Source organism: Solanum tuberosum, unplaced genomic scaffold (assembly GCF_000226075.1).
Source record: "Solanum tuberosum cultivar DM 1-3 516 R44 unplaced genomic scaffold, SolTub_3.0 scf00070, whole genome shotgun sequence".
Lineage (NCBI taxonomy): Eukaryota > Viridiplantae > Streptophyta > Magnoliopsida > Solanales > Solanaceae > Solanum > Solanum tuberosum.
This window is the reverse complement of record NW_006238996.1, coordinates 1,307,593-1,327,045: the sequence shown is the minus strand read 5'-3', so window position 1 is coordinate 1,327,045 and position 19,453 is coordinate 1,307,593. Positions and strand designations below refer to the sequence as shown.

The following is a 19,453-nucleotide window of genomic DNA, read 5'->3' as shown; positions in this document are numbered from 1 at the left end:
TATATATATATATATATATATATATATAAAAGAGGGAATTTGCACTTAAGCAAGCTTCTCCCCGTCAACATGTCTGCTTAGGCAGAGGGGTAATTTCGATATTCAAAATATCTTGTTTCAAGTCTATTGTACTTTGCGGTTCGGATCATGTACTATCTTGTAATGAGACAAAATCACCATATCAATATTTAGTTTCTCTGCAACTTCTGTGAGTCTACTTTTTCATTTTTTGCTCCACGTGTCACACAGTTAGGCCTTTAAAAAGTTGATCATTGTTTTCTTTCTATCTACGCGTACTTAACAATTTGATTAAACTATAAAATTAGCTAATAATTTCAATCAATTATATACCAATGTTAAAAAAACAAAAAAAAAGTTTCAATTCGTCAACAAATTAATATGACATGTTTTAAATTTATAATTATAACATCTCCTGGACGTGTGTGTTTCAGGACATTTCTAAAATAAAATTTAAAAAAGAACACTATTTTGTTCTAATTCAATTAGCGAATATCAGCTGTAGCTATGATTTTTAGCTTTAACTTCATATCTTTTAGTTATAACTTTATTAATTTGAATGTTGATAATGTTGTGTATATTTTCCAAGTCTTTTGAGTAAAAAATTAATGATTGATGGAGAAAAATATTTATAACTATGGATATCTCAATGGTCCTCTTCACGTTAGATTTGCGCGATAAAAGAATGAGATGATTTCCTCCTACATAAATATATATTATAATTTATTTTAGAGCAAATTTTAAAATTATATAATCAATACCATTTAATATTTATCAATATTAATAATATCTATAGATATTTATTTTACACTTAATGAGATAGTTTAATATAATTTAATTACCACTTAAAAATAAAGTTATGAACAAATATTGAAGTTAGCTAATAATTTCAATCAATTCTACCCGAGTTTACAAAAAAAGTCTCAATTCCTCGACCAATTAATATGACATGTTTTAAATTTATAATTAAAACATCTCAATCGACGTGTGTGTTTCAAGAGGACATTTTTGAAATAATTTTTTTTTAAAAAAACTTGTTTCTTTTATTTTGTTCTAATTTAATTAGCGTATAATCTTTCCAAAATTATGGGACCACTAGCTATGATTTTTAACTTTAACTTCATATCTTTTAGTTATAACTTTATTATTTTGAATGTTGATAATAGGTGGAATGACTTGAGAGACCCTTGTAGTTGGCTATATTTGTCACTTGGACCCTTCTACTCACGAGTTTGTCAGTTGAACACTTCAAGTGATTAAAACGCGTTATTTTAAACCCCTCTGATTGTTGACCAAGCTTATGTGGCATTTTATTTGTTGAATGGGATTAAATGTGTGGTTACACACGTTTAAAAGCAAGTGAAGACAAAAAAATTAATTAAAAAAATATTGAAATAAAAAAAATTATATAGTGAAAAAAAAAAAAAAAAGATCCCCTTCTTGGCTTCTTCCCCTTTCCTTTACTGGTACTTTTCTTCTTCTTCCTCATAAGTTACCACTGCCACCATCATCATTGCCTCTCCCCCCTCCTCTCTCCCCCACTTCATTTATCTTTCTCCACCCTTTTTCTATGGTACTTATTTTTTGTTTTCCTCTTTCTAACACAAGAGATTTACGGAGAATAAAAGGGAGAAGAAACAAATAAGAGAAAATAAGACTGAAATGACAAATAGATGAAAAAGTTTAGAAGAGAGAAAAAAAATAAAACTCTAGAAAGATTAAATTTTTCTCCACTTTCAATTTTGATGGATCTTTCGGCCAAACAATTCGTCGGCATTGATTTCTTGGCAATGACTTCCTCAACAGTGGCTATCTGTGAATGAAGTGGCCGGAGAGACATTTTTTTCGGTGAATCAATTTCAAAAGGCTGATTTTGAAGATGAATATGAGATTTTTCTTTTTTTAAAAAATTATTTGTAATGATAAAATGATATGGCAATTTTTGTCTATGTGACAATTTTTATCTGATGTGGATAATGATGTGTCATTCACATCAGTGCGATTGAGAGACACTCATACTCAGAGGGGTTTAAAATGACGTGTTTTTAATAACTTTAAGTGCTCGATTGGCAAAGTGATGAGTAGAAGGGTCTAGGTGACAAATTCACTTAGCCAAGTACGAGGGTCTCCCAGGTCATTCTGCTTTGATAATATTGTGTATATTTTCTAAATATTTTGAGTAAAAAATTAACGATTGATGGAGAAAAATACTTTAACTATGGATATCTCAATGGTCCTCTTCATGTTAGATTTGTGCAACAAAAGAATGAGATGATTTCTTCCTACATAAATATATATTATAATTTATTTTAGAGTAAATTTTAAAATTGTTTAATCAATATCATTTAAAATTTATCAATATTAATAATATTTATAGATATTTATAGATATTTATAGATATTTATTTTACACTTAATGTGATAATTTAATTACCACTTAGAAATAAAGTTATGAAGAAATATTGGGATCGTGCACAGCACGGGCTACCCTTGTCCTGGTGTGTGTAAAATTGTATAAAATAGCAAACTATTAATTCAAATTAAATGCTATAATTATAGTTTGATTTAATTGTAACCCGTAGCAAACAGTTGTCATTCGCCTCTCTCCCTAGGTTTCTCGCTCGCCACTCTCGCCAGTCTCTCCCTCGTCTCTCTCGATTTTTTACAAACACAAATGTATAAAATGTGTTTGTGTAAGTATAAAGTGAGGAAAAACTGTATATACAAATACGAATATATATATTTTCGTCCTATACACTTATAATTATACAAATACAGATCTTCCCCTGCCAATTCTCTTTTGCCTTTCTCTCTTTCCCTCCTTATACAACACAAATTATACAAATTACAATGTATAATTTGTGTTGTATAAAGCAAGAGAGAGAGATATTTGATATACAAATGTTTTATTTCGATTCAATTGTATACAAATTCAAATTTTATGCAGATATACAAACACATAAAATTGAATTGAGAGACTGTCAGCAATTTATACAAATGGTCTGCCAGCGAATTTATACAAATTTGAAGCTCCTGCCAGGGAGTTATACAATTTGATGCTCCATAGCAAACATAAAGTTTACTATGAAGCGCAAATTATACAAACTATAGTTATAACATACATATATGATTTTTATATTTGTTATATGTGAAAATTGCTCTATATATAGTGTGTGTGTGTGTGTGACTAAGATCTCATTTATTTTCATTAAGATTAAGACGTCTAAATCTGAATGCACAACTGAATGATTATATATATCTTAATTCAAATAAAATAGTAGTTAAATATTACGTACGTTAACAAAATATTTTTAAAAAGTCATTCTTTGATAAATGTTAAGATATTTGAATTATATATAAATATTTTAAGTTTGATAAAAATAAATGGAACTACATGAACTACATATATAAACTATAATAATAAAATAATTATTAGAAAAATGTTTTTTTTTTAAAAAAAATTTCAACACAAATTAATCTCAAATAAATAACTGAAACGTCCCTATGTTTGTTTGCCCATGTACTCTTCTATAAAATAAAAACATCATCATCCAATTTCAACGACACATATTTATAAAGTTACTTTGCACTTTAATCAAATAAAGTTTTTACAATAAAATTTATCAATTCTTGATAAACAAGCAGGAACAACAAATATTAAAAGTTTAGAAAATAATTTGTATAACTAATAAAGTTGAGAAACTTGAATTTTTTCTGAAGAGAAATTAAGGAACATATTTTTTTCCGAAAATGAAAATTTCGTTTAAAGAATCTAATGAGAATAAGAGACTATCACAAATTTAATTTACCCCTTGAGACATTTTTAAGTAGAAAAAAACACACAATTAATAGCCTAATGTCTGAGACTCAAACCTCCATTAAGTGCAAACTAATAAAGCCGAATACTTTTACAAAAAAAATTATGTGTTCACAATACAATAAGTAACAACCCACCCAAACAAACAGTTAAAGTTGAAAAGGATAAAAACAAATTTGAGTATTTCAAGACTATTTTCTTGGCCAGGGACCAAAAGGCAAATACTGTACTACTCCCGTCATTTAAAAATTAAAAAATTATCAAAGAAAATGCCATTTTTAAAAATGAAGTCGAAGAAATAAATAAGAAAAACGAATTGAAACGAAGGGAGATAGTAGTAGATACATTATGGTCACATGGGTTGAACCAGCACATTATACTTGTTTTCCTAATAATGATTGAACATGAACTATTTTGGAAGGTACATTAAAGATTCCTTTTGGCACATGGTATGAAGTGTCTCACCCAAGCACATTCGATGGAGAGATTAGTAACAAACTAATTTACGCAACTTGCTTCCAATACTATGTGATGAACCATATCCTGCAAGCAACAGAAAAGACTAGTAGCTTGTCATATAGATGTTAGGAAAAGCTTGAGTCCATCCGAAATGTTTAACTGTATTCCCCCTCACAAGATGCCAATACTAATGTCTTTTTACTGCAAAGTTGGCGAAAAATATAACTGTTACTTCTCCAGATTCCTTGAGCCATGGGAAGCCAAAAATGCAGGAACGAAATGAATGCCATGAGTGATTGCAGAAAGACAATACTTTTCATCCAAGGTGTACTACAACTCAATTGATCAGTCCCCCAATTTCCAAGAGTCCTATGAAACACGTCGAAATCCAAAAGGCCCTGAGCTCTCCACAGCTTGTTTAATGCTAGGAAACCGATCAGCCCATGATGAATATGCTACACCAAATTCAAACAACACAAATAGAATAATTCTCAACCTTTTCAAAGCTAAGAAAAAAGAGTAAAACATTGAAATATTAGGCCTTATTCCCGCCCCCCCCTAAAATTCAGACATCTAAATAATAAAATGTGAATTAAGATTTAGATGTTTGGATTTGAATACACCTCTTGTTTTTTTTAGATGTATTAAGATCTGAATATCTTTTCAACATTCAAGTATGTGAAACTTGTCTTCATTTAAAATTAATAAATATAAAATTTAATAAAATACTAAATTAATCTTATATTAACCATATCAACAAAAAAATTTAAAACTTGTATGGAGGTTGATGATGGAGATGGCCTGCGGTGATGGTTGTGGGTGTCAATTGAGGATGATGGTGGCCATGGCTTGTAGCAAGCGGTGATGGTGGCTAGCAGTAGTAGATAACAACGGTGGTAGTTGTTGATGGCAATTGATAATTGTGGTAGATAATAGTTATAGCTAATGTGGTAATGAATGGCGAAGGTGATCGACGATATATATTGATAGTTAATGATAGCGATATATGGAACTGGTAGTGGTGCTAGTGGTGATAATTATAAATAGTAGCTAGTTGTGGTGACAACCGACTATGGGTGATCGGTTGCATAGTGGTGGTGGACAAAGACGTATCCAGGATTTTTAGAGGATGACTGCTTTTACACCATCATTTGGTCCGATTCCATAAAATTTTGTCATCACAAAAAAAGGTGTCATTCAATTTATAATTGGTCTTAACAAATTTTCATATTTAAAAGCGATCATTAATAGCATTATTATCCAAAAATATTTACTTCACAAATTAAGAAAAAAATACTGAAGGAAAAGATATAAGAAAGATATGATAAGAAACTAGAAGAAGTGTGCTCATTAGTCGTAAAATTGTTGCTTAAAACAGATGCGGAGAGAGAAGTCCGGAGGTTTTTTTTTTCTTTTTGATTTTTCAGGGACTTCTGAAATGGAAAGAATGAAGTAAAAATGAAAAGAAAGAAATGACAAAAAACGATCAGTAAATCAGGAACCAAAAAGGAAGAGAAAAAATTGAAACTTGAAGAATGAACCAAAAAGAAAAGAAAGAAATGACAAAAAGAGAAAAGGACTGGAAAAAAAAAAGAGAAACATAACAGAAAGTAGATACAAAAAAGAAGAAATAGTTAGGTAACCAAAAAGGAGGGAAAAACAGAGAAAAAAAAAACACGGTTAGAACAGCAAGGGTACCAAAAAAGAAAATGAAGAAAAGGAAAGAAAAAGAGAATCAGAAAAGACAAGACTTAAAAAACAATATGGCCAGAAGGATTCGATCCCAAGACCTGGTATGCAATGGTGCACAATGTCACCAACGGGCCAAGGTGCACTCTTGTGCCTGGGTTCCACATTGGGTTCACATGAACCTGTGCCCCTCCGTGAAAATCTGCCCCTGGGTTGTGGATGGTGATAGTTGATAATGGTGAGCCGCCGTAACAACACCATAAGCGATAAAAGTAAATGGGGTGGTGGTGAACTGACATCTTTGTAGAATCCTTGAATAGACAGGATTTAGACCCAAAATACAATCCGACTTGATGACCGAGATTTGATTTATTAACATTTAGACCTTCATGAAGTAAATCAAATGACGCAAGAGAACTACGAACCTGAGGTAATTATCTGAAAAAGATCTACTTCAGCTTTAGCATCATCGGATATCAAGTCCTGAGTGCAGTCAGAACAATAATTTGTCAACTGGAGTATCAAAAACACAGCTAAAGATCATTTCTTTGGCATGTTTATTTTCTCATGTCCATTTTAAATGGGGTGAAGGGGAGGGTGGGGAAGATCGGATGATGAGATTGCTTATGAGTAATCCCAAACTATGCAAAAGCTATCAGTCAATTTAGGCAACAGCAGAACAGTTGAAGCATAAGCCAGTGAATTACCTGACCACACATCACAAAGCTTCGTCTAATGAGCTTTGACAGATTACCAATATCGCCACTAGTGAAGTCTGGATGATTTAGAAGAGCTTCCTCTGATGTCAAATCGAGTATAAGCGAACAGATGCTTGATGCCATCATGATAATAGATGCATCATCCATACCCTCTGGAATGCAAATATATAAATTTAAGCAACCTTTGGAAAGCAACCAAAAACCAACTTAAGTGAAAGATAGTTGAGACAGTATGTCTCAAGAGACAGAAGCCGAGCATCTACCACCTCTAGTGCAATTTGTTAGTATCAGTAATTTATAGATACAAAAATGTGCTGTATTCTTGGTGGTCACAAATAACTGAAAAATTAGTGATAACATGGAGGAACAGTATGTTACTCAAGTATGGGTCTTCTTTATTTTAACATAAATATATTTCAAATTGACAATAACACGCTCTGGAATTATTGGCAAATAAAGTCAGAAATTCACCCAGAAGATTATGAAGCCAGAATTTCGTTAAGGTTTCTCTGACATCCCTACAAAATAATTCATTATCACTGTTTATTTCTTAAAGAGCCACTTCTCTTCTGGGAATAACGACATCATTATTATTAGCTCTTTACTTTTAAATTGAAGGATTTGCTAATAGGTATTATTTTTGCTGAGTTGTTTATTAAGATATTCTATTTTGTTTGTGCATCATTTTGATATTCTTCTGAAACTTTGCGCTTCACTTCTTTCTTTAAGCAAAGAACGCCTTTGTTTCTTTTCCTGTTTCGTGTTCTCAAAAACAATGATTACACTTAGGCAACTCTTACTCACTCAAGGGATCCTCCAAGCTCGAAGATATAGTCCCACTAAGCAACTCATACCCCTCATCCTCTTTCCTCTACAAAACACCACATTCTGGTCCCTTTACTCAATCCTCACCATCGTCGTCCTTTTACTCTACTTATCTAGAATCCCTCTACCCAGCTCAGAATCTACAAATCCTCCCAGTAATGTTGAACACATGCATCACATGGAAACAGGAAAAATGGAAAATAAATTTCAACAAGCTCTACCTCGATATTTACTTCTTGTGCTCACGTGCGATCAACAAAAAAGAGCTTCACAATCTCACTTATTGGAGGGACAGCCGGATAGCTGAGATTTAAGACTTGAAGCATCAGAAGTTACTTTGATGGAAACATCAATGAACCACCGCTAAACAGAAACTTTTTCCTAGTTTGAGGAAGTAGGAGATTAGGAGTAAGGAATTATGATGCCTTATGGGCCTCTTTGATACTTCTATTTTCAGATACAACTGCCATTAGGTCCAGAGTCATCTATAGTTGTTAGATGGCAGAAGGAGAAGAAAAGATCTTCTTCTGGAGAGATCAAGGTTCCACTTTTCTGCTCTAGCTCTTAAGACATTTTGGTTACATTCTTTTATAAAAGCTAATTTACGAATTTTTGTTTCCTGTTTAAGACTTCCCCATGTCATCATTGTTTCTTTTTGAATTGAATAATTACTGGCTGACAGTTTCTTTGATCTGGTAATGAGGAATACTGTACTTGTGTTTTGAAGTCCACACAAACATTAGTGCTCTAGATAGTAGATATTTTCATTGGTTTTATTAAAAACAGATGAATTTGTGTCATCTATATGTGATACGAATTAGGATCCCCTAATGATTAATTTACTTCTTGGCAGTTGGCACACAATTTACCTTTTTCTGGACAAGAACACACCAATTAATTGGAAATCCAGCTTTCTAGCTGACTACAAAGCATAATCCTTCTACGCTTGAGCAGGGCTTTTCAGTCATTACTTGGTCATGACTGATAAAGAAATGAATTTTGGGCGTAACTCAACCCTAAAATCTAGCTCAGAGGATTGTCCAAGTCTCCAAGACCATATAAGGAGACCAAGAACCCTAATGCCTGGTGGGACTCAATACCCCCCCGCAAGCCTAGGACTGGACATCCAGGGCGCAGACAATATAAAATGGGGGCTCAACCTTGAACGAAATAATGAATCGGGTTGGACCTAGCTCTGATACCATGATAAAGAAATGAATCTTGGACCTAACTCAACCCAAAAGCTAGCTCATGAGGAAGAATTGCCCAAGACCATATAAGAAGATCAAGGACCCTAATGCCCACTGATGTTGGAATCAACAATGACTTGTTTGCCAAAAACCTGACCAAACTGTTGATTTGGACAAGCAAAACATACACCAATTCATTGTAAATCCAGCTTTCTAGTAAACTAGAGAGCATTATCTTTCTACACCTGAGTAAGGCTTTTTATTACTTGGTCATGACTTATGTCCCAAAGACCTAACCCAAGCGTTGAATTAAATTAAAATGGTTATTTAGCTTGCTATGTTAATTTTAGTATAAATTGTTTGGTTTAGTTTCATTTGGGGGGGAAAATCTGTACAGAAGTGAGAAGTGACTTCCTGATAAAAAAAAGAAGTGAACTATTATGTATTTAAAATAATGAAAAAAGAAAAGGTACTTTTAGTTTTAGCAGTTCTGATATATTCTGTTGCCAAAATCTGGGAGATAAACTTGTTTAGATTAGTGTACTCTTGAAATGTGCCCTTAGAGTGTGGGTTGTTCCTTTATAAAAAAGAAAAGAAGGAACTCAAAATTTCCCAACTGGAAAAGCTGGTCGAGGTCTAATGGAATTTAGAGTAAGTGGTGCATGTTATGGTAAAATGAATTGAGGCTCTCATGCACTAATTTCGAGGTGGTCAGCTAGGTTCCCTTTTGGATCTCCAACTACCTTTCTCCGGAGGTATTCGACTGCTGGAGTTTCTCAATCCTCTTTTGTTTTTCTTTTTTAAGCCTTCTATCAATCATGGATAATCGTATTTATTTTAGATCTGGGGGGATGTCCTTTGACGTAACTGAGTCATCGTCTTTAAGAGAGATATGGTATGAATGGATCGAGAGCTCTAGGCTTTACATCAGAAAATGACGCTAAGCAATGAGGCTCTATTCTGGTTGTCGTGGAGACTTAGAAAGGAATCTAACTTCAAGGGCTGGGTTTACAAGCCACAGAGAAGCAGAGACAAGGATACGTCTTTGTTCTGCTCCATGAAATTCAACAAATTTGGTTGCTTTATTTCAGTTATTGCGGTTACAGGGGCCTTCAGAGCAGTTATTATAGTGCCAGAGAATGCTTTTAATGAGGGTTGGTTACCCTTGGTTTCAATAATTAAATGCCAAAGGGACAAGAGAAAACAGGCTGGTTAGAGAAGAAAGGACTTTAAAGAAGCTCTGAATAAACCCTGATGGTCTCAGGATGAGAATGTAGGGGAGAGAGAGGAGGTATCCATGGGAACAGGATCATCACACACACACTGAGAATCTTCTGAGGAGGACGTGTTATTTGCAACAAATTTAAAAGTGATAAAAAAATAAATTGCAATCACAAATAAAATATGAACATAGTTTTATTATAAATACTAAGGGCACAAATTTGTTCCTCCCTTGATTCTTCTCTCTTAAGATTTAAGATTTCTCCATGATTCGAAGGTCATTAGAGGTGTATTTGTCGAACTAAGATGATTTGGACTTTGATCACCATGAAAGGATTTGTGGATCTTCTTAAATGATTTACTTATCAAAAAGACTTTGGCATATCTTCATCTCTTTATGAATATCCCAAGAGTTGACAAGATATTCAAGAATCTCTTATAGGGAATATAATACCCATCATATAAGCTAGGGTTTAGGATAGAATAGCGTCCAAGTATTATAACTAAAATCGAATACATCTTGTGAAGTCTCAACTAGAATTGAACACCTCTTGTAGAGTCCCACAAAATTTCAATGTCTACAAATGCCCACTACTTCAAAGTTTGTCCGAGTGTAGACTTGATGAAACTCATAGACGAGACTTGAAGTACCCACAAAAATGGAGCTTCCACCTTGCAGTTTTGTGGTTTCAGATATGCATAGATATCCATATTTGATTTGTGAGAGAAGAGATGAAGGGCAAATTTGATCCCATTAGAAAATTTCTTTAATCAAACAAATTAAAATGCTATTTATGTTGGCACTCAAAACATATTTGGAACTATGTGCCTATTTGCGCATATAATGCAATTAGAACATAATTGCAACTTTGTGTTATGTCAAGGAGACCCTTTTCCCGCTTTTAACAAATTCAACATGAAAGTACATTGGTTCAAATCATATTAAGCAGCAGTAAGTCATTAACTGACATCAAGCAGTATCTTAACATTACCAATTTTGAGACTTTGAGCATTCTTTTATCTAATCTATAATTAGCGCAGAATGTACTGCAGCTAGGGACAGGGCCATTTAAAGGTTACACCTCTTCGCTAAAAGCTGATGGGTATCAATTGCTCATCTTTTTGGATGATGCTACAGACAGGAAGTATGAAAGAAAAGAAACCAAGAAACTTCAACAGTTGAAATAAGGAGATCAGGCTCGGCAAGTGCAAAAATCTGAGTTAGAGATATTACCCGCCCAACGTGACAATGCTACTGAAAGTCTGATAAAACTGGGATCATCTGAGGGAAATTTAATTTGTTCCTGCTGTTCATGAGAAGGCATGATTGTCAATAACATTTCACAAATATAACTAACTCATCAATTAAGGTACTGCAGCACAGCATGAAAACTACCTTTAGAAGAAGATTCAAAATTGTATCGCAAGCCAAGAATATAGAACCATTATCCTCAGATGTAAAATTGTTTTGGTCAATCAAAGCAATGAGGTAACCAACAACCTGCAAATTAAATGCATTCCCTCGGAAAATCAAGAGACGAAAAGGGGACATATTAATGGCTTGCCAGCTATCATACAAAATATTGGTTCATAGAGACTGTGAATATGCTTGTATTGATTTCAGAAATTAGAACAAAAGTGAGACTCACTTCTCTAAATGCACCTGAGGAAGCTAAAATTTTACATCCTCCAGTCTTGAGAGTTATTTGACACAGCATTGGAAGCAAAAAACAGATGGAATAAAAAGGACTGCCATTTGAAACCATGTCAGAAGTTCCATGTCAGCTGCAGTTTCAAGAGATTGAGAGAAATATTTGCGCTTGGAAAAACAGTAACAGAAATGCCAAACCTCAATTCATCTTCCCCTTCAATTGAAAGCATACAACCTAGGAGTTCTATGACCTTATCTTTACATGCATCTGGTGCTTCTGCAAGATAGCTGAAAGAACAAAAGACATTCACTACTTATAAAAAGTTTCCCTCATTGAATCAAATCCATTGGAATAGGAATCTATAATACTTCTTGATGATTCTTTTGTTATGCAGAACCGCAGTACAGGACAGAAGATTGGCGCGGGATATACAAGACCTCTACTACCTTATCTCTCCTCCTTCACAACATGTCCGGAGCATATTATTAAGATCCCAAGGTAGTTGTCTGGCTGATCCGCAATCTTCCTCTGTCTTATCTATCTTTTCATTTTATGTTGTTTCTTTACAGATGTTAGAGAGCTTTATAGAGTTGTATTCGAATTCTTAAAGGTTTGTACTAGTGACACCAGGTTTTGGGAAGAGTTTGGATGGATTTTCCACCTTGTTATGAGTTTTTATGAAAAAGATCATGTTATGACTGGTGTTTAAAAGGCGGGGGCGTGAGGCGGGACATTTTATGCAGTACAGGTGAAGCGTAAGCCCCGAGACACGGGGCGTAAGTCCCATGGATCTACGGGGTGTAGTCTCAATGATTTTACAAATAAAATTTAATAAATAACTAATAATATAGAAAAAAATATTATGATTATTATTTGAGAAAGGTATTAATAATCAATAATATAGAAAAAATAATTATAATTAGTATTTGAGAAATATCATTGAACCAAAGATAAAAAAAAAATGATTTAAAGCAAAAAAAGGTTAAAAAAATTAAAAAATTAACGTCGGGCCGTACATTTTTACGCCCAGAACTTATGTTTTTACGCTCGGAGTTTACGCCTCAAATTCTAGGACTTACGCCCTATCGATCTACGTCTTCAATTTGTGCTTCAAGAGAGGTTTTGGTACTCCCCGCTCCGAGACTCGCCCCAAAAACGTTTTTGAAAACACTGGTTATTGGTTTTAAATATTACTTTCGCATGTTTGATTTTTCGTTTTGGGATTGTGACTAGGTTGGCTTATCTATCGGTGGGGGTTGTCATAGGTGCCATCACTTCCCCAATTTTTGGATAGTGACTAATTCAATCTCCATTACATTAATATGGCACTAGGCCTTTATTGGAACCAGTTAAACTTCAACTTCCTCACAAATTTCAAGATGGCAGGAAATCTACAACTCTCCAGCTAGCAGATGAAACAAGGACTTGTAGAGTTCAAGTCATCTGCAATGTACAGATATGCAATTGCATCGATTTACAACAAGAAGTTGAATTGGAAGTAAAAGAATTTCCTATTTGAATGAACAATGAAATAGGGAAAAAAGCTTGTCAGCAGATATGATTATGACCCAATACATCCAAAGAAAAGAGAAACAAGTAAGTGCAAGTAAATAGCAGAAAAGCATTGAAAAGAACAAGAACAAGAACGCCGTCAAACACAAGCAGAAGGAGCAATTGATTCCAATTTTAAGAACGAAAAACTAGAAAGCTATCTAGCACGGATTTTGCTAAATCTGTTCATTGGAAGGCTTTATTTTCTCTAAGAATATCACCTATAAGGATAGGTATGGTTGATATTAACTACAGTGCCAAAACCGACAGTTCTCTCAGGGACTATTTTTATGCAGACAGACTTTTTTTACTTCTTTTTGCAACATGCACACAGAAGGAACGGTGGGATTCATACCTTCCGATTACTCGCACTGCTGCTAGAAGATCATCCCCTTTCATCTGTCCATGCTCCTGTGAAGAATCATTATTGCATGAGCAGACTTGCTATAATTGTTCTCCTATGTACTGATGGACAATAGTACCTTAGCATCTCGTATATAGTCCAAAACAACACCAATTGTCTCATTGAGCCCAGAAATGATTTTTGTGAAAGTGCTCTCACTGATAATAGCATTGGCAGTTGACTCTGCAAATGATTTTCATTAAATAATCAGCTCATAAGTCACCTCCTAACATCTCTCTTTACTGATCAAGAAATAACAGCAAAGCATAACATGCAAATGAAACACACCCTCTGTCCCAGATCAGGCTCCTTATTTGACAAATATTAATGATAAAGGGTAGTGCAAGTGGAGATGACCTTAGTTTTTAAAATTTTAACTATTACAGCATAAATCATGTTACATGTTAATCTTTTCAGTAATATTTTTCTGAAAAGTATTAAAATATAAGAAATGTTTTTGTACCACAAATAGTCACATACCTTCTCCACCAAAACTAGAAATAAGTTTAATTATTTTTTCAACCAAAGAGAAGGCTACACCAAGATTCCTCTGCTTCACAAGAATGTTCTCTCTATTCGAGGATGCGTTGGAGGCTTCATATTTTAAGTATGCCAGATCATTTAGAAGAACAGCAATTTCAACCCTTGACGACTCCAAAATAAGCAGAATGCACCTAAAAAATGCAGACACTTAGTGCTTTCAGCGTCCAAACTCAAAGAAAAGCCAGGGAGGAGGCAAGTTAAAGCAAGAGAAAGACAAATTCAACACCATGAAATTCTGCTTTACCTGTCAGCAGGCAGGGAAACCTGAGAACCAGTTAAGTTCATCTCCCCAATAAGCCACCGTTCACCAACAATTGATATGACACACTCAGCCAGAACAAGAGCATGAAGTTTATGTGAAGGTGCTGCATAAAAATGAGGAGAAAGGAGAATTACAAAAAAAAAAAAAAGAGCACAAAACACAGAAGGACCTCAAAGCAACTTAATATTGACCAAAACCATGCACGATTTCACTGAAATGGGAAAATGCCCGACTTAGGAAGCATGGGATAGTCATTACTGACGCGATTAAGCTCATATACCATTGAGAAGGTGACTGGAAAGTTTGACACAACAGTTAATGAACAAGAATATCAGTGATATACTCCCCAGCTACAACAATTCAACAAATATTTTTTCTCTAAAAATATAGAGCAACGTCAAATGGAAGGGACAACAAAACAAATGAAAATAAAACTTAACCTTATGATAGTAGGGCCTACTCATTAAGCACATTTGACATTAAACATTGAGGGATGGTTTATTAGTCCAGTTAATCCCAAAATACAATTCTGCATAACTAATACAACAGTTGGTTCATAACATAAATCTCTGTTACTGACACAAGTGTTTAATAAATAATACAACGTTTAGTTTCGATAATATCTACTTTGCTTATATATAATTTCAACAACTTCTATAATAGTTAACTCAATTAGAACTTTTCAAAACAAAAATTAATAAAATCTTACTTATCAACATCTCAAGAAAATTACACAAATTGGCTATCATGTCAATGAGAAAAAGAAATTGATTATAAATATATGATCAACTACTTCATTTGGCATTTTAAGAATCTATACGAATAAACTTCAAATTATCTAAGAAAAAAAATTGAGTAAACGTAATTTTGTGTTCACAAAAAACTCATCAACAAAAGATAATGAGGAACATTTTACAATTCACACATGGTGTGTGCACTTTCCACAGTGAAGACTACTCAACAAAAAACTTTACAAGTTACCTATGAAGTCAACTATGTCTACCGTATCCCCTACCACATCCTGTTTACACCAAAAGTAAAGTAAACTAATGCATTGGATTCTAATCTTCTGGCTGTTGATCCCTTTGCCTACAAAATTTATAAGAAAATTATTAAACAAATTTAAAGCCTATTCACAATAGTTGTTTTAGCTCATATATTCTATCGAGTCATCCTTGCTTCTACCTAAGTTGCTCGGACTCGGGTGCAGGTGTCCAATCCAGAGGTCAAATCCTTCATGATCTAATTAAAGGATCTAATTTTTAAGATTGGGGGATATGGATCATATATGGATACGGGTGCGAGGATTTGCCTAAAAATAATTAAAATATCTAAAAATAGAGTTATAAAACCTAAATTATGAGATATTACGAGATATTACGTGGAGAACTTGAGGAGAATCATGTAAGGAGATCAAAGGAAAAGAAGTGATATAGAAACTTCTATATAAAAGGTATTCCATTTTCTTCAACTTCACCTTAGTTTTTGTATTTGATTACAGAAATCATTAATGTCCAGACTTTCCCCATTGATTTTGGTCAAAGTACCCAAAATTGGTTGACCAAATCGGACACAAATCCCACACCCATGTCGTGTCGACACAAGTGCGGCACAAAAAGTGAAGAGTTCGAGCAACTTAGGCTTCTACTGAACAGACTACAATCAAATCCCATTTTTGGTGGATTTAATTTTGTCATAATCAATAAAGAGAGGATCTACACTTTAACCAAAGCATGGCTAATTTTGATCCAAAAACCAAGCAAGAAATCCATTTAAAAGTAGCTCAGGAGACTTTAGAAATGATCATTTGCTTCCATGTGTTCTATTATTACCTAAACCCATATTGATTCCAAGAGATTGTAGGTTTTTTGACGAAACTTTAGTCCACATGATTTTGGATCTAACTCATCCCGTCTTAGCAACTTCAATCATCACAATTTTACACCTATGGAAAATGCACTATGTAAGACATGGTCAAATCATCTCATGCGACCTACTCTCATTTATCCTCTATGTGACTAGTGACTACTTGCACCCTCTGTCTGATATGATAATTATGATCTTCACTAATCTCTATGAGTACAATTTATCTCAACATCAACATTTCTACGACACTCATCTTATAGATGTGCTAGGCCTCTACATTCACTCGCATATTCTCTTAAAGTAACAAAAATCATTTTCACAGGAGAAAATGAAAAACATTGTACTATATTTAAAGTTGACGAATTTATGCAAAAAGGACAAAGAAATATATTTATACATTAATGTTAACATACCAACTCGATTTTGCAAGATAGCCACAATACCAATCCGCAAATTTGTTGACCAAACATCATTTTCCATTAAGCGAAGAGCATCATATACAGGTGCCTGTAAATTGTGTGTAAAGGTCAGTGAGATTCCAAACAATAGAGACATGAAAAAGGAGCATACATGGGGTTCAAGGAAAACACGGAACTTATAACTGAATGCAAGATAAAATGTATCAAACCTTCTTCAAAAGGTCAACTATATATTGTAAAAGATCACTAAGAGCATATCCCAATAAGTAGGAATGTGCTACATCAATCAATTTATCTATCAATTTTCACTCTACATATACAACCATACATTTTGATTGACTTTTTCGACTTTATTCTTTTACAATTCTATTCCTAAGGATATACAAACATTTCTAAGACATTCATTTCAAAAGCTTTTTTAATATGAATGATAAATACAAATATTATGAACATCTCTAGACATTATAAAGAACAAAGCTAGAGAAGCTGCCAGATCGAGAAGGGACTGCTAGTAAATATGGTACTGATAACGACAATGAATCAGTCTATTGGCTTATCCAAAACAAGGATAATCATAAAACAGAAGATTTTGAAAAAAATTAATATAGTTGCTAGCGTGCCAGTAAGGATACATGACCAGATTACACCAGAAGTACAGATAAATGTGCTTAATATAAAGTAACTAACATACAGAATATCTGTTGGACAGGATAGTTGATAGGAGGTGAAGCGCTTCAAATTTCAGTGCATTCTGTAGTACAGCAAACTGCTTTGCCACTGCACACACCTACCACAAACATATATAACATACAAATTTAGTGCACAAAAATTTGTGTAGACAGATACATGAAAACGCACAGTATGCTGTAAATTGAGCATCCAACAACTGCACCAAAAGATTTTATCAGAGGGACTCAGTTCTGGTAGACTCACCACCATTGACAGGTCAGTTGGATGCTCAGAATATACATTTTCTGAGGGTAGCTTAATGACAATGATTTGCACAAGTCTCAGAGCAAGTTCAATCATATGAGAACCTGAAAACAATTCAAAAATAAAGAAGGATAAAATTCAGAAACAAAATCAGGTTGAATCTATGTAGAGACAATGGAAAGCTTGTAGCAAAAAGGTGCCACTGTGATCCATAGAAAAGTAACATGTTTCTGATGATCAAACTAAATACCATCGGGTAGAATCATCATTTGCGAAGCTAGCACGTTCAAGCCACCAGATTTGTACAAGGTTTGAACCCCTTCTTCACTCGCCGTTGAGACCAAAAACAAATATTCATAGCAGTCTTCAATGATAGGTGATCCTGCTCTGGAAGAGTAAACAAAATGCTAAGTGTTACACATTTTGAAGGAGAATGAAGAAGTCAATTGTACTTGTAATCCAGCAAATGCACCAAACATCTCACTGGATCACATGAGCTCTCCGGCACAATAGAAAACTTCTTCAGAGATGACAGAACCAACCATGCATTTACTAAAAGAATCTCTCACCAATTAATAACAGCATCATCAACTACAGAACTGAAATTGCCAACGAAAGATTCAGTAGAAAACATACTCTTTGGATATTGTCTCTAGAATGAGAGGAATCTTATTAATCATTTCTTCAGAAGCTGCAATCTGGGGAACTCTACAAAATGCTGCAAGAACTGTGATTGACAATTGCAAGTAGGCATCACGATTATCGCTCCCGACATCACTTCCTTTCCCTATTCCTATAAGGAAGCAATTTCAGATTAAAAAATTCCAACCAATCAATAAATTACAACTCAATCCCAAACAGCAACTTGAACACTCTAATTGGGGTCATTTCATTGCACACTGGTAAGTAATTTATATTTTAAGGTAAATCAAGACAATGAACCCTACATACAAATTTGAGGATGGAGTGGAAGCAACCTTGCATTCTAAAAGTACAAGCTTGACAGCTTTGGCCCAAAAGGGAATAAGAAAGACACTTGACTACAGTTTTACGGCGTGCAGGAAAAAACCCAATGGAAAGCAATGAGAGTGAGACAGCTGAAAATGAAATTGTGAACACTTAACTAGCAATCTAAAATTGGCTGAAGAAAAAGAGCATTTACCAGTTCGAAGCAGTCGGTGTAGGAATTGAGATCCTAGGGAATCGTAAACCTTGCGAATGGCTGTATGGTCATCTTTACTGCAAAATTTGGTAACAAGAAGTAGACCCGCTAACCTCTGTTCATCCCTTTCTCCTCTGAGTAGCTTCAAACAATCATCTAATGAAGGTTGTAGTTGAGATGATGATGCCCCAGTACTACTACTACTACTGCTTGAAGCTTGTTCTTCCTGAAATTGTGATTAAACAAAACGTGTCAACCCAATAGAGATGGCTTCGCAAAATTAAGAAGGAAAGTAAAAAGATATCATAGAGGACCATTGAAGAGGCTGGAGCACAAGTTGCAGAGTGGGGAAGGAAGACAAATATCGAAATTTCCGGAAAGTTCAAGTTGGAGGGAATGTTTTACAATGTCACCGATGCTTCGAGGGGGAAAACAAATTAGTATGTGATGACTGAGAGCAGGTTCCGTCTACTTGAATTGACCAGAAAACCATAACATTTCAATTTATCCTAGCTTTAGGGTGTGTTTGGTACGAAGGAAAATGTTTTCCTAGAAAATAAGTAGATTTTTGACTTATTTTCTCATGTTTGATTGGTGAGTAAAAAATATTTTTCGGAAAAGATTTTTAGTGTTTGATTTATGAATGAAAAATGTTTTTGAGAAATATATCTTATTTTTACTAGAGTAGAAAATAATTTTTGAAATTGAATTAATTTTTTTCGGAG

At 34.1% G+C, this 19,453-nt stretch overlaps 1 protein-coding gene across 3 annotated transcripts; it reads right to left on the bottom strand.

The window, feature by feature from the left end:
- Positions 1-3,895: 3,895 nt before the first annotated feature.
- Positions 3,896-19,207, bottom strand: LOC102578191 (neurochondrin). 3 transcript variants are annotated; one of them, XR_367175.2, is made up of 19 exons: positions 19,043-19,207; positions 18,729-18,954; positions 18,203-18,359; positions 17,817-17,953; positions 17,567-17,670; positions 17,325-17,420; positions 16,628-16,721; positions 14,331-14,451; positions 14,024-14,217; positions 13,623-13,726; positions 13,496-13,551; positions 11,787-11,876; positions 11,587-11,686; positions 11,334-11,438; positions 11,172-11,244; positions 6,690-6,853; positions 6,408-6,465; positions 4,607-4,748; positions 3,896-4,377 (listed from the first exon to the last, which is right to left on the bottom strand). XR_367175.2 is itself a non-coding variant. In XM_006345576.2 (18 exons), the coding sequence occupies exons 1-18, from the start codon at positions 19,043-19,045 to the stop codon at positions 4,663-4,665; spliced, it is 1,968 nt and encodes a 655-aa protein (XP_006345638.1). In that variant the 5' UTR covers positions 19,046-19,207; the 3' UTR covers positions 3,896-4,662. The 3 variants fall into 3 exon arrangements, 2 of the variants coding, with proteins under 2 accessions (XP_006345638.1, XP_006345639.1); XM_006345576.2 differs by having other exon boundaries at positions 3,896-4,748; XM_006345577.2 differs by having other exon boundaries at positions 3,896-4,748; positions 11,172-11,241.
- Between the last annotated feature and the right edge of the window lie 246 nt (positions 19,208-19,453).

Excerpts from the sequence above, each read along its gene's own strand:
- LOC102578191 (XM_006345576.2), bottom strand. Across the intron at positions 11,687-11,786 it reads GAAGGGGAAGATGAATTGAG|TCCTTTTTATTCCATCTGTT; the intron begins GTTTGGCATTTC and ends TTCAAATGGCAG. Across the intron at positions 6,466-6,689 it reads GCTTTGTGATGTGTGGTCAG|GACTTGATATCCGATGATGC; the intron begins GTAATTCACTGG and ends GACTGCACTCAG.